The sequence below is a fragment of the Molossus molossus genome, unplaced genomic scaffold, assembly GCF_014108415.1.
Source record: "Molossus molossus isolate mMolMol1 unplaced genomic scaffold, mMolMol1.p scaffold_m16_p_17, whole genome shotgun sequence".
NCBI classification, from domain to species: Eukaryota; Metazoa; Chordata; class Mammalia; order Chiroptera; family Molossidae; genus Molossus; species Molossus molossus.
The window spans coordinates 65,169,861-65,182,517 of NW_023425352.1; the positions used below are offsets into that span (position 1 = coordinate 65,169,861).

Consider the following 12,657-nt stretch of genomic DNA (forward strand, 5'->3'; position numbering starts at 1 on the left):
GTGTATGACTGTTGGTTTAAAGACAAATATAATCCATGCCACTATATTCTTATTATATTTCTGTCTTCTGATCTTAAAGTAAATTAAAACTAAAACATGTGTGGGCCCCAGGCCTCAGGCCCCACGGGGCCTGCTGGGCAGCTGGCACCAGGCAGCAGCTGTGGGAATGGAGGGCCCTGGGGCCCTGGCACTAAGGGTTGGCCCATGTGGCCAGGCCCATGTCTGCCCTCACTCACCCACAGGATGGTGAGCGCGTCAGCCATTCAAGTCTCCCTGTAGCTGCGCACGTGGTCCTGTGAGTTACTGGCAGCCAAAGAAGGAACCTCAGCAGAAACCAGCAGTGCCAGAGGAGCTGGGGCACATCTTTAAAACTGAGATCCCCAAAGCATAGGCAGCACAAATAGGTTAATTGTGCTACAGCAAAATTCAAAACCTTTTTGCATCAGAGGACACAATTAACATCGGGAATAGGCAACCTAGGGAATGGGAGAAGATATTTGCAATCATGTATCTGATAAAGGGTTAATATTCAGAATATATAAAGAACTCCTTCACCTCAGTCAGAACAACAAAAACCCAGTTCAGACCTGGGCAAAGAACTTGAATGGATATTTCTCCAAAGAAGGTATACAAATAACCAATAAGCACATGAACAGATGTTCGACATTACTAATCACTAGCGAAATGCAAATTAAAACCACAGTGAGATGTCCTAACACATCAGGATGGCTACCATCAAAAGCACCGAAGATCAGTGTTAGCAAGGATGTGGAGAAATGGGAACCCTCTGCACTGTTACCTACTGGGCATGTAGAGTTACAGCCACTATGGAAAACAGTATGGAAGTTCTTCAAAAAATTAAAATAGAATTACCATTTCTGGACATATATTCAAAATAATTGAAATTGAGGTCTCAGAGAGATATTTGTACACCAATATTCATAGCAGCATTATTTATAATATCCAAAAGGTAGAAGCACTGCAGTGTCCATTGATGGATGACTTGATAAGCAAAATGTTGCTGTATCCATACAATAGAATATTATTCAACCTTAGAAAGGAAGGACATTATGACACAAGCTACAACCTGCATAAATCTTGAAGACGTTGTGGTACGGGAAATTAAGCCAGTTACAAAAGACAGATATTGTATGATTCCACTTATATGAGGCATCTAGAGTCATCAGATTCAGAGACAGAAAATCAAGGGTGGTTGCTGGGGCTGGGGGGAGTGCAGGATGGAGAGTTACTGTTTAATGGTACAGAGTTTCGGTTTTATCAGATGAAAAGTTCTGGAGGTGAATGGTGGTGATGGTCGCAGAACACTGTAGATATATTTAATGCCAATGAACTGCATAATTAATTATTAAGGTGGTATATTTGATGTTATGTGTGTTTTGCCACAATTAATTTTAAAAATTGAGATTCCTTTTATTTTTTTAATTTATTTTTTGTTAATCCTCACCCGAGGATATTTTTTTTATTGATTTTTAGATAGAGTGGAAAGGAGGGAAGGAGAGAAAGAAAAAGAAAAAAAATATCGATGTGAGAGAAAGAGACACATCGATTGGTTGCCTCTAGCATGACCCCAACCGGGGCCGGGGATCGAACCTGCACCCCAGGCACATGCCCTTGACTGGGAATCGAACCTGTGGCCCTTCAGTCTGTGGGCTGACACTCTAATAGGTAAACCAAACTGACCAGGGTGGTTTTCCTTTTAAACATACCCCCAAATTTGTTATTTGCTGGAGAGCCTCCCCTGATCTGTGTTTTCCTAAAAGCAAAATTACATAACAATCCCTTGCAAAAGCAGCCTCCAGTTTAGATAAAGCATAGTGATGACAGGGTGTGTGAAGCAAGTGACCCTGCCTCTGCATGAACACTAGTGCACACGTGAGCACACATGTCCTGGCTGACTAACATCTACCCGTTGGCCGTGTTCTTCAGTCACCAGTAAGTATTTTCCCACACGGGTCAATGATTTTGTTCTCAGTCTGATGGCTGTTTGCTCAACACCAGCTGGCCTCACCTGGGTGGCTAGTGGACTAGAGGGCATGGCACACCCACATGAGTCTCCTGAGCAAGAGGGGCATTCATCCACACAGCGCTGTGCCTCATCCAGCTACAGTCAGTCCATCTGTCAGACCAAGCCAGAGGATCTTAGCCGCGTCTGATCTCATCCACCTCCCCGGCGCCACCTCCCTCCATCCCAAATTCTGACCATTTCTCAGAAGTGCGCAACTATTTCCCACCTGTTCATGACACCATTTATTCATTATTAGTTTGTTCTTCATTGATTCATTCATTGGTTCACTCATCAGGGAGTTGGCGGGTGTGGCTGGAAGGTGAGGCCACCTGAGAGAGTCGGGAGGAGTGAATTGGGCTTGGGGCAGATGGAACCTCGCCCTGAGGAGAAGCTGTGTTTTATTCTGCAAGCAGTGGACAGTCAATGCTGTGCTGCAGACAGAGGGTGACATGATTCAGCTGAGCCTGGCTGCTCTTTGGCAAGTGGCCTGTGGGGTCAAGAGTGGACTCGGAGACTGGATGAGTACTGGGGTGTGGTGCAGGTGGGGGAGGTGAGGGAGCATGGCTGGGGTGTGGCAGAGGGCAGTCTGTGGCCTGGTCTAAGGGGTGGAAGAGGGAAAGGCTCCGGGTGAGTCCGAGGTGTTTGGCCTAAACGGGGCAAGGGGAGAGGGGCCTTGACTGGGGTGGGAAGGGTGGGAAGAGCAGGTAAGGGTCATCCTCGCAGCCAGGCTAGGACTCGGTAGTGGGACAAGCTGGTGGAGATAGGCATCTGACACTTGGGACTGAGGTGTCAGGGCTGGTGAACTGGTGAACACTACAGTGTCAGCAGAGGCAGTAATTAGACTGTGAGACTGGCTGCCCTTTGCTAGCGGAGAGTTTAGAGAATGAACAGGTGCTTCCGTCACCTGGGGGAGGAGGCCAGCATGGGAGGCAAGCAAATTGGTTCACGTGGTGAAACTGGAGAACACCAGAAAGGTCCTGAAAGCAAGTGGAGAGGACTCCAGGGAGTGGCAATGACAGTGACCGTGGAGTTCCCAGCAGCAGAAACAGGACGACGTGGCAGGCTTGCCGTCACAGGGCTGAGGTCACCGGCGCACAGAATCCCCTGCCCAGCTAACGTGCCTTCCAAGAATGAAGTGAAAGTATTTAAAAAACGTTTTTTTAATTTTCCAGTTACAGTTGACATACAATATTATGTGAGTTTTAGATAGACACCCCCATCCCATTTTCTTGCTCATTTAGTGCAGACCCACGGAGTCCTGCCAGGCCCTGACTAAGGGCTCACCTTAGACATTTCTATAACTTACGAAGTGATCACCCCTATAAGTCTAGAGTAGGTAAAAGTACTTTCTTTTAAAATCCTTACCCAAGGATATTTTTCTCTTTATCTTCAGATAGAGCAGGAGGGAGAGAACGGGAGAGAGAGAGAAACATCAGCCTGAGAAGGACACACCAACCTGTTGCCTCCCACACGACCCCGACCAGGACTGGGGAGGAACTGCAACTGAGGTGCGTGCCCTTGACCAGAATCAAACCCATGACTCATCGGCCGACGCTCTCCTGCTGAGCCAAACCGGCCACAGCGAAAAGTACTTTTTTTAAAGGCAAGAGATAGGCAAGACCCAGGTTCATGTTTGCTATGAGTGGGATGGAGTGGATAGTGGAATGTGGGGGCAGCGGTTTTGTTTCAGGTCCGTTAGGCTGGCCATGTTTTTGCTGTGGTGTCCACTTTCAGGGTAAATGTTATGCAAAATGTATTCCTTCTATGTAGCAAATATTCAACTAGAATAAAGAGAAAACATGAATGGGATGTGGGAGAAGGGCTGTGGGTAGACAGGCCAAATACTGAGGCTGATGGTGCCAAGTACTGGTGCTGGGCCCGGGTTGAGGCTGGAGGGACCTCTACGCAAGGGGCAGCTGGCCTGCTTGGGGAGGAGTGTTAGGGAGGGGCCACCCTAAGGAGGAGACACTGCTATCTTTTTGCATTACCAGCGAAGATGTTACTGGAAGGGGTCCGCTGCTTAGGGTGTTGATACATGGTTGCTGTTAGGGAGTTCTGTTTACTCGCAGCAAGTAAAGAAGGCAGGCAGTTCACATCCAAGTTCTGTCTCCTTGAAGGGAGGCTTAGCCATTGCTTATATACACTATGTGGTTAATTACATGTTAATTTTTTCTTTGAAGTTGGCTACACTTATCTGGTTGGGTTCCTGTCAAGCTCATCCTGTTTACATCTGTATCTGCAAAATACTATGCTACATTTTAACATTTAGCAAGAAAAGCATTTAGTAAGAACTGCCTGGACCTTGAGACCGTTGTCCTATCGTCTCTTGGAGAGACTGCAGGCCTCAATAAAACTGTTGTTTGCACCAGCCAGCGCTGGCCAAGGGTGCGAGTGAGCCATCCGTGAATGGACCTACAGGAATGGTCTGCCCTGCACACATATAGCAGGTGCTGCTGCTGGCCACACACACTTCTTGGGCCATACCATTTCACAGTTTCTCAAGAGCCCCAAATCTGGCTTTCATGTTGTTATTTTTAGTTGGCTGTGGCTCTGTGAGTTTCCATGGCAGATGCTCAGAACAGCCTGGAGGGCAGGCCCAGAGGTGGGATGAGAGACTGAGGGCATTGGTCCAGGAGGTGCCTATATGGTCAGTTGGCAGTACATCCACCACAGAAGGTGGAGAGGAGGTCAAAGGAACCTCAGGTGAGCTGTGTGTGGTCCCTAATGGCCGGGGCTGGCCCAGACCATGGAAAGCTGACAAAGGTGAGCCCATAGTCAGGGCCTGGCAGGGGTCAGTTTGTCTGCACTAAGTGAGCAAGAGAATGGGGTCCAGTCAGGAAATAGCACACACAGTGACTGAACTGGAGTTCATATATGTGTTATTAAACTGTGATGAGAGAACAACTCTGAGGCATCAGGAGCTTGAAAAAGTGGAGTGATGACCAGAAGCAGGAGTGAAGCCCCTCTGTGCCTACAGTGGCCTCAACCGATGAGGCTTAGCATCCTACCCTGCTCACTGCAGAGGAGTACTCAGAGAGTCCCGGGTAGGCATCGTGTGTGTGTGTGTGTGTGTGTGTACACATGCATGCACGTGTGTGCTCTTGGGAAGGGTTGAGTAAACAAGAGGGAGGAGACGACTTGGGCCATGTTCTGTCTGCATCAAATATGAATAAATTAAACATCCCAATCAAGTATGGAGCACTGGAACCTGCCTTGCCACACTACAAAAAGGTAAAGGCAGAAGCAAAACCGAGGCTGGGTGACTGAAACCTTCACTGCCCCCTTGGCAGACTTGGGGGGGGGTGGCGTTGCTTATAAAGGAGATACTGAGGAGGCCTTGCGAGGCGTAGGACGGCCCTTCACCCCACTGAATGTTCGTTCCGCACCTTTTCCCTGCTGGGCTGGGGTTGGACAGGAGCAGGTGGGGTCTTGGGCCAGTGAGCCTCTGTCTCTATTGCCACATCCTGCACACCCATGTGCACAAACAGTATACTACCCATGTGTGCAGGCACACACACAGGCCATGAAGTTTCCTGGGGTCTCTTCGGCAGATGTAGGACCTGCCTATCCTATGTGAGCAAAAGCCATCTCTTGACCCTCAGCATGGTGCCAGGGTGCAAGGGCACCAGAACCACAAGGTGCCGCTGCCGGAGGATGCTAGCCATGCCTATCTAGGCACCAGTGTTAGGCTAGGTGTGGGGAGAATTCTGTTACCACATGGCCTTCAGAGGTGGAAGACATGGATGGGAAAGGCTTTTAAGTCCAGCTGTTGACCTGCCCAAAGTGCCAGGGACAGGTGCCAGGCAGCTCTACCCAGCAGGAAGGTGCGAGCCATGGGGAGTGGTCATCCAGACCGGCCCTGGGCCCCCCAGTAGTCTCAGCATCTGCCTTTATCCTGACTCCTGCCACCACTTTGTTAGCCACTGTGCTGAACCCCAAGATGTAGAGCCTTTAGCTATTTGGCTTTGGCGACATGCCTCACCTCCCAGTCTCGGTGTCCCTAACTGTGAAATGGGGTAGCAAGGAGATCTGCACGTGGTGGTTTTGAATATTATGTGGGAGGTTTGTACAGTATGTACCTGTGCAAAGGTGAGGCCTGTTTGCACCTACGCTGGCCCCTCCTCTCTCCAGCATTTCCTCCTCTGGTTCATTTAGAGAAACTGAGGCCCAGAGGAGGCCAGTACTCCACAGGCCATGGAAATAGACACCAGTGGCCTATCTCAGGCTGTCATTCACTCACCAAGATTGGGGACATCATTTGTGAGACCCAGTATAAAATGAAAATGTGCGCCCCTTGTTCTAAAATTATGAAGAATTTCAAGACAATGACGACAGCTTTAAACCAAGCGTGGGCCCCGTGGGCCTGCCCAGGCTATGCCCTCTTGAGGCCAGCCCTGCGCCCACATCCCCTCCCTCCCCTGCACCTGGGAGCACATGTTTTCCATCTAAAAGTGTTTGTGACAAGGAGCGTTGAGGCAACCATGCCCTGCTCCAGGAACCACCTGGAAGGCATTTGAAGTGCATTTGAGTCTGTTTCTGCTCACAATCATCGCCTGGCCCACAAATCCTTTTTGGCAGCAGCAGACTGGGCCCCACATGGATTGTGCAGGGCTGGGCCCTGTGAGCCGAGAGCAGACAGGGCCCGTTCTCCCCTGCAGATGTAGTCTGTGTTGTGGGCGAGTAGATCAACTTGGAGGTAGGGGTTCCCAGGAGTCCAGCTTATCCTACCTCGGAGGCCCTGAACCACTGAGTGTGTGCTCAGGGGACCCCGCCCCCCCCGGAGGAGCCCATACTGCATCTGCTCCTACCTACTGACAGGTGGGGAACTCTGGGCGGAGCATCTCCCCCTGACAAGCCCTATCTTCAAGGTCCTCCTTGCAGGGTGGCTCCAAAGGCAACGGGTTCTCACCCAGTGACCTGGGCCCGGGGTGTGTGTCCCAAGAGAACAAGCCGGCAGAAGATATGTTGCCTCTCATCACATAAGCTTGGTTGTCAGGTCACCGCACAGCGTTCCCTTGCTGGTACTCTGGAGCCAGAAGAACCCACCTCCGTGGAGGTAGCAGGCACGCTGAGGAGAGCTGGTACTCTCTTGGGCCTCTGGAAGACCCAGGCTGCCCGCCCTCTCCACACCCCGTGGGATTCCCTGCAGCCCTGCGAGCTGCGACCCACTGGCAGCATCTCTGATCACTAGTGTTTGGTGCATGTCCTTCTGCTGGCGGTGGTCAGCATCTGCCTTCCTAGCTCCACCTACAGCCCCTCAGTGAGCAGGTTTTTAGACACAATTTACATAGGTGGGAATGCAGAATTCTTGGCTGTACATTGTTGACAAGTGGACGTGCCCATGTGACCCATACCCCTGTCAGGATATGGAACCTTTATGTTCCCCAGAATGTCCTCTTCTGCTTTCCCAGTCTGTTGCCTCCCTGCTCCCAACAGGTAGCCAGTCTGCTTTCTGTCACCTAAAATCAGCCTAGGATTGTGCCAGGTATATTCTTTTGTGCCTGACTTTTTCTGCTTGGCCTGATGTCTGAGACCAGTCCAACTCGTATGTGGCAGTGGCTCATCCCTTTTCATCGCTGCATAGGATGCCATGCTGTGATAAGCACTGCCGGCTTATCCACTCACCCTTGAAGGGCATCGGGGTTGCTTCCAGTTCACGGCAGTGAATAACCCTGCCATTGGTGAATAAGTCGTCCGATAGACATATGTTTTCATTTCTCTTGGACAAATGGAGTAGAATTTCTGGGTCATATGGTAGGAGTGTGTTTAACTTCAGATAAAAATGTGTTACTTTCTTATAAAGTACTTGATTCATTTTTAGTGACTCTTGCCTGGCAGTGTCTTGTAAACTCGAAAACTCTGGCTCCAGGTGACTTGTTCAGAAGCCTGCGTGAACCCCCCACTCTTGCTCCCAAGCTTACTGAGCTTGGGTAATTGAGAATGGTTTTGCAGCTGCTGCTTTTTCTCCTTTTTCTGTTTTAAGCAGTGCATTTTCAGCTAGTGTTTATACAAATAATGGTGTCGATGTTCTTAGAACTGCAGATGAGAAAGTCTTACTACGTTCACAGTTTTAAATTAGTGAATTTTTGGGGAGGGGGCTCCATGAGAATCTTTTATCAAGGTGTGAAATGAAGTCGCTGGGGAATGCCAGTCGGCCTCAGAGATCTGCTCCTAGCTCTATCATCACCCCGCTCCTCCTCCCTCACTCGATTCCCTGCTCCCCGCAGCCCCGCTGGGACTCTACTTCTCCAGGGACGCTTACTGGGAGAAGCTGTACGTGGACCAGCCAGCTGGAATGCCCCTGCTCTATGTCCACGCCCTGCGTGACGTCCCCGATGAGGTGCCCAGCTTCCGCTTGGGCCAGCACCTCTACAGCGCCTATCGAAAACGGCTGCACGAGAACAACTGGATTCGCATCCAGGAGGACACGGGCCTTCTCTACCTTAACTGGAGCCTAGACCACAGCTCCTGGGAGAAGCTCAGCATCCGCAGTAAGGGATCAGAAGCCCTGCCCCCACCCCCGTCTTCTCCTCCCACAGCCCACGGTACACCCACACCAAGGCTCAGAGGTGGACTCTTGCTGTGTGAGAGTGAGAGAGACTGATTCTGTGTCCAGCCTGGAGAAGGGTCCAGGACAAGTTTGGAGGCTGCTGCTGACCCTGGGGTTTTCTGATGTTTCTAGTGTTTTGCAGGGCCTGTGTGAGAGATGTGGGTACTCTCTCCATGCTGGACCCAGACGCCTTTACCGGTTGGGTTAACAAGGATTTAGGGCTTTGAGCGAGAGCTTAAGAGGGGATGGAAAAATCCCAAGGTTTTTATTTAGCAAACGGTCTGGAATGAGCTGGAGAAGCAGCAGCTTTCACAGAACGCCTGTCTGACTATCAGCAGCAAGCTGTTCTTGGCACCTGGTGGGGGCTCGGATCTGGTATCAAGGAGTAGAGCGGAGCAGCAGGAAGACTTGACCAGATCCTCAGAGCAGGGGTCAGAGCCTGGGGGGAGGCCGTGTGTGTCCCTGGTGCAGGGGAAGAAAGTGTATGAAGCAGACTTTTGCCTTGTGACACAGAATGGTGATTGCACACTCAGTAGGTCCCCACTGGACCCTCACACCAGCCCTGAGCTTCCATGTGCGGGTAAGAGGCAGGCCACCTGAGAATGAGGTGAATGCCACTGCCCAGCAGTGCCGAATGACTGCACTCATTTGCCAAGTAAAATGAGGGCCCCCAAGTAAAATCAGGGTCCCCCAGGGCACTCCAGATGGTTCCTGGAAGAGGTGCACCTGAGGTGGATCTTGATGCACACACTTAGTTGCTGTCATCTTCATCCCAAGCCCCTGTTCTGGGAACTTGAAGAGCCAGGGTCCCTGGGGTGGAGGCCAGGGTGGAATTTGCTAAGTGTTCCATTTCTTAGGAGGCCTGTTCTTCAGGGGAGCAGCCTCGAGCACCTGCTGGGTCCAGCCAGGAGAGAAAGCACACAGTAATGTGAAGAGGGGAGATTTGTGTGGGGAATTAGTAACTGTCATGGCGTTGGAGCAACAGGCTAGTAAGAGGCAGAGAGAACTAGTGAGTGTGGAAAGAGCAGATGTGAGGAGCATCCACATCTCTAGGCCAAGGGAGAGTTCAGGAAGCGTTCCCTCACCCAGCTGAGGTCCAGACCTCATTCGAAAGGGAATCACCGTGGTGCCTCCATGATGGAACTTGCTGGAAATCCCACCTCTAGATGCTAGGTACTCTGTCCAGAGCATGTGTCTGCAGAGGTGCTCTGTGAGGAAACCGCCTGGGGGAGCTCTCCACCTGGTGTTAGACCAGGGCTCAGGGCACCCTCCGACAGGCCAGCACAGGCTGACGGGGAAGCCAGGAAGAGCTTTAGACCCAGCGCTGGGCACCTCCCTGAGGAGGAGTCTTTGAGCTGAGACCTGAATGACAGGAGGCGTGGTCTGTGATGGATCTCTAGGTGGAGGAAGCAGAACCACAGAGCCTGAGGCCGACAGACCCCAGGTCCAGGGCAGTGCAGGGCTAACAGGAGGGGACCGGCCAGGTCAGAGAGCTCAGCAGAGTCCTGGGGACCACCAGGAGGACTGGGCTCTATACCCACCCTGGAGCTCCTGCCCCCACTCCTGTTCCTCACCACCTGGTAGATGTTGCTGACACCCCACTGGGCTTGACTTCTCTCTCTGCAGATGGAGGCTTTCCCCTGCTGACCGTCTACCTCCAGGTCTTTCTGCTGCCCACAGCCCTGCGTGAGGGCGAATGCCAGTGGCCAGGCTGTGCCCGTGTGTATTTTTCCTTCATCAACACCTCCTTCCCAGCGTGTGGCTCCCTCAAACCCCGGGAGCTCTGCTTCCCCAAGACAGGCCTCTCCTTTCGAATCCGGGAGAACAGGCCTCCTGGCACCTTTCACCAGTTTCGCCAGCTGCCCATGCAGTTCCTTTGCCCCAACATCAGCATTACCTACAGGCTCTTGGGAGGTGAGTGCCGGCCTCATGGGGCCATTCCTCTGTGCCTACTATGTGCCGGGCACAGTGCTGCCCACCCGTGGCATGAACCATGCAGGTGACTCTTCATCACCACACTATCCATTCATTGCATATTCCGGAAGTGTCTGTTGTGTACCTGCCGTGGGCCAGGCACTGTTCTAAGGGCTGAGGATGTGACGACAGCAGAAATCCTGCCTGCCTGGAGCTTCCATTCCTATGGAAGGTGGTGAACACCCATGTCCTGAGGAACTCGGGCAGCCTCTGCATGGGGCTAGGAGGGAGGAAAGCCAGGAAATTGGAGTGGTGGAGACTGCTGTCTTCAGTTGGGTGGCCAGGGAAGGGGCCACTGGAGCTGAGCCGGGAGGGCTCTCGGCAAACAGGGCTGGCCCCTGTGAGAGTGCCAGAGTGGGCCTCACGGAGCTGGAGAGCTGGGGTGTTGGGAGGGCAGAACTGCATGAGGGCAGAGACGTTCCTGAGGAGTGGGTAGGGCTTCCCACCGAGGGCCTAGGGAGCCGTGGAAGGCTTTTGAGGGGGCATTGATTGGACCTAACTTACCTTTTTTTTTTTTGGTATGTGCCCCTAGCAGGAACTGAACCCGGACTCATTGGTCCACAGGCCGACGCTCAACCGCTGAGCCAAACTGGCCAGGGCGGACCTAACTTATCTTTAAAGGATCCGTCTGGCTGCTGTGTTAGGAGTGATTTGGGGTAGATGCATGGAGACAATCAAGAGGCCACAGGAGAAATCGCTGAGCAAGACAATCAGGACTGGGAGGGGGGTGGAAACCACAGGACAGCTAGAGGCAGACATGCTCTGGGCGTGCTTTGAAGGAAGAATCAGCTGGACTTCCCAGAGCTGAACGTGGGTGCTGAGGGAGAGAGGAGACCAAACAAGCTTCCAGGATTCTGCCTGGACAGCTGCAAGGACAGCCCACTTTAGGAGACCGCCAGGCCTCAGGATGATCCTGGTCGTGTGGGGGAGGGGAGGGAGGGAGATGCCAGTGGAGAGGAGGGAAGCAGCTGAGCAGTCACTTGAGAAACTGTTTAAAGACAAGGAACTGGGGCTCGAAAAGGACACCGAGGCTGGACTGCTAGTATGTGGAACCTGGAGTCTCACCAGGTTTATTGCACACACATGGTGATGATGTCGGAGAAACCTCAATAAAAGCAGTCACTGCCCTGCCCCATTCTTCATTTGCCCCATGGCAGGGTTAGACATCCGTGTGCAAGACTGTCTCAAAGCATGGTTCAGCGTGCTGCTCCTTCTGGCTAAAGAGGACACAATTAAATTTTGTTGAGCATGTTTTCTGTAACCATAACAGTAGAGGAAAACATTGTATGATAAGCATTCCCCACATGTGTAATCCACATGTTAATATGTGGCTCTGATGTGAGAGACTTCAGATTTCCCACCACGTGGAGTTGACGTAACCCTCCCGTGTCAACCTCCAAGCCTTCAGTATCTCCCCTTTCCCGGGTTTCTCCTGGAGGATGAAATTCCAGGACACACTTGGGTTGAAGGGTGTGTGGTTGTTTCTGGTCCTCCCACTGCAGGATACAGGAGTCACTAAATGCACAGCAGTGCCTGGCAAGGAGTGGGCATGTCAGTCTCATCCACTCCTCTTCTGGTGAGGAAACTGAGTCACAGAGGCACAATGACCAGCCTCAAGCCAGACAGCCGGGAGTTGTAGAGCAGGGATGTGAACCTGGTAGTCGGAAATGTGTGTTAACATCACATAATTCACCAGTTGTTCCCTCTGTTTTCTAGTCCTGGGATTGTGACTTGACATCTCATACTCTCTAAAATGAACACATATTACCTCCATAATTTAAAAAACTAACATTTTTTTCAAAAAGCAGAACATGCCGGCAGCTGGATCTCTGGGCCTGCAGCCTGGCTGAGCTGGTGCTACCCCACAGCCGAGGCAAGGTGGGCCAAGGGGTGTAGGGCCCTCTCTAGGTGATGAGGGTGAGGACCTGATGCAGGCCTCCCGGTCCCCACTCTCCTCCATCAGCACTGGTGAAGACTGCAGCCACAGGAAAGCTCATCCGCAGACTCTCCTTGGAGCACTGTGTCCCCTGCATGGCCTGACAGAGCCACCACTCATTCCTGCTGGGCCCCTGAGGAAGGCTGTTCAGCCTGTCCCCAGCCCAGGATC

The 12,657-nt window shown here is 51.8% G+C and overlaps 1 protein-coding gene across 1 annotated transcript in view; it reads left to right on the top strand.

Moving 5' to 3' along the window:
• The window catches only part of RET (ret proto-oncogene), a 56,009-nt gene that overhangs the window by 12,738 nt on the left and 30,614 nt on the right, over positions 1–12,657 (top strand). The window contains exons 2-3 of the mRNA XM_036264853.1: positions 8,254–8,517; positions 10,203–10,490. Coding sequence (XP_036120746.1) covers positions 8,254–8,517; positions 10,203–10,490 — 552 coding nt within the window. The remainder of the gene's footprint in view (positions 1–8,253; positions 8,518–10,202; positions 10,491–12,657) is intronic.